The sequence below is a fragment of the Acipenser ruthenus genome, chromosome 36 (genome assembly GCF_902713425.1).
Source record: "Acipenser ruthenus chromosome 36, fAciRut3.2 maternal haplotype, whole genome shotgun sequence".
Classification (NCBI taxonomy): domain Eukaryota; kingdom Metazoa; phylum Chordata; class Actinopteri; order Acipenseriformes; family Acipenseridae; genus Acipenser; species Acipenser ruthenus.
In genome coordinates this window covers 10,443,611-10,446,110 of record NC_081224.1, presented here as the reverse complement: position 1 = coordinate 10,446,110, position 2,500 = coordinate 10,443,611, and the positions used below count along the sequence as shown (strand labels likewise).

The 2,500-nt window shown below is 47.2% G+C and overlaps 1 protein-coding gene across 1 annotated transcript in view; it reads left to right on the top strand.

Annotated features, from left to right (window-relative positions):
- The window catches only part of LOC131706579 (uncharacterized), a 13,960-nt gene that overhangs the window by 11,120 nt on the left and 340 nt on the right, over positions 1 to 2,500 (top strand). Inside the window, exons 9-11 of the mRNA XM_059007927.1 lie at positions 99 to 206; positions 1,303 to 1,497; positions 1,791 to 1,928. Of these exons, the coding sequence (XP_058863910.1) occupies positions 99 to 206; positions 1,303 to 1,497; positions 1,791 to 1,928 (441 nt within the window). The remainder of the gene's footprint in view (positions 1 to 98; positions 207 to 1,302; positions 1,498 to 1,790; positions 1,929 to 2,500) is intronic.

Here is a 2,500-nt window from a genome sequence, read left to right as displayed (position 1 = left end):
GGTGGTGTCCTCCAGGTTCCTAATAAAGTCTCTCTCTCTCTCTCTCTCTCTCTCTCTCTCTCTCTCTCTCTCTCTCTCTCTCTCTCCCTCCCCCACAGCCGCTGGAGCAGATCTACAGGTTCCTCCGAAGCTCGGCGGCTCAGCTGGGAGCTCTCCGCAGTCTCACCCACACACTGAGCACCGTGCTGCAGGCAGGGAGGAGGGAGGTGAGGGGCAGGAGAGCCGTGTGCTGAACCCCTCATCCCGCAGGTCCCCATAATCACAGATCTCATGCATAAGAACATAAAAGAATGAGAAAAGGCCGTTCAGTCCCTTGAGACTCATCCCTTGTTAGCGCACCATTCTCCTCTACTGGGGGGAACTCATTTAAAAGCACAGAATCTGCTCTTTATTTAAATGTTCCCAGTGTTTTAGATCCCACTGCTTCACCTGGTGGGCTATTCCATGCATGTAACTCTCCACTGCAATTCAATAGTATGACATATGAGATAAAAATAGATATATATGTGTGAACGACTGATGGGCGAATGTGGATGTATTTCTGTAGGATACATATTTATAAAATGAATTAGTATAATCATGCCTGACACAGCAGAGGCTTCCATGTATGCCTTTCTGATGCCACAGCATCAAAAGGGAGGACTCCCTCTGTGGGCTGGTCTGAGATCTCTACTCCCCAGTATAACTGTGCTGGATGTTTCAGAGGCTGTAATCACTGAAGAATGGGCATGCAGCCAGAACCGTTTCAGCTCTTTGCAGGTTTTGAATCGCTGCCCTCCTGGCGTAGTCCGACACCTGATTGACAGTGCTAGGGCTGGTGTTTTTAATTTGAGATGAAACATGCGGGCATGCAACTTAATAAAAGGCAAAACGTGAATTGCTTGAAACTCGCACGAGCCCTGCATCTAGTTCTGCGTTTCAAAACTGTAATTATGTATATTATATAGATGATCAGAATCCAGGATTTGGATGTTAAATAAACTGTCCCACCCTTACAGCTGCATGAACCACTCCTGTTAGTAAACCTACAGCTGTCACTTATTGATGCTTGGTGAGATCATTCACAGCAGGGTCTGATTGTTCAAACGCCTGGCAGCTGATCATTTCAATATTATACCAGAACGAGGGGAGCTCTGAAACCCAGGGCTGGGTGCAATGTGAGCTTCAAGCCCTTATGCTCCGTCCTTCGAAGCATGGTTCCCCCAAGTCTCTGTAAGTCGCTTTGGATAAAAGCGTCTGCTAAATGACTAATGAATAGATTTCGCAGCTTCACCACATTGCAATTCCCTGTTGTTTCCACAGGGTGTCGACAGAGAGATGTGCCGCTCGCTGCTGGAGAGAGTGAAGGCGCTGATGCTGGATTTCCTGAGCGATGAGGAGAAGAGTTCCTCTCGGGATTCCCTCGTCCTCAGTGACATCATGAAGCGATCGCTGGAGTCCGTGTGTGACCGCCTGACCCAGTCACCTGACAGGGGCGTCCTGCGGGACCTGAGAAGAGTGAGACTCCCACGCTATTCCTAAAATAGACTCAACAACTGCAAAACGCTCCATATATGTTCTACCAAGACCAAAAGCACACAGAGCTCATTATGTTTCACCAAGTGGTTATTGATTGAAGAATGAGTTGTTTTCTAGGTGGTGTGTGAATACATACTCTCCCCTGTCTCATTTATTTCTGGTCTTTTTAACAAGGTAGTCCATCTTTTTTTTCTTATTTACATCATATAAGTAGCTCATCATCACATGTATCACCGTACACACTGTATCTTGACATTAGTGTGTCTCTTTAGTGGTGTTCCTACAGCAGTGTGCTGGAGGCTCGGTTCGTGTCGGACTCCCTCCCCTGGGTTCCTGTCATCAGAGATATCAAACAGCTGGCGATCCAGACAGCAGGCAGCCAGAAGCAGGGACACAAGCAGCAGGAGAAGGTACGTCCCCCGTCCTCAGAGACTGTCCCTCTCTGCAGGCAGGCGTGATGCTGAGCAAGGAGCAACACAAACCCTTTGCAAGCTTGACTCCAGTTCTTTCTTAGCAATTCAAAGTGGAACAAGTTTTGGTGCAAAGTGTGGCTCATGCGTTAATTAAGCAAATAACATCCCAGCATGCTTAGGGGCATGTATAAAAATGTGTGCGCGTGTGTGTGTGTGTGTGTGTGTGTGTTTTCTCAATGGAATATCACAGTGCTCTGTGCTCTGTGTGTGTGTGTGTGTGTAATATTGTGCTGTGTGTGTGTGTTTTCTCAATGGAATATCGCTGTGCTCTGTGTGTGTGTGTGTGTGTGTGTGTGTGTGTGTGTGTGTGTATGTGTGTGCGTGTGTGTTTTTTCTCAATGGAATATCACTGTGCTCTGTGTGTGTGTGTATGTGTGTGTGTGTGTGTGTGTGTGTGTGTGTGTGTGTTTTCTCAATGGAATATCACTGTGCTCTGTGTGTGTGTGTGTGTGTGTGTGTGTTCTCAATGGAATATCACTGTGCTGTGTGTGTGTGTGTGTGTGTGTGTG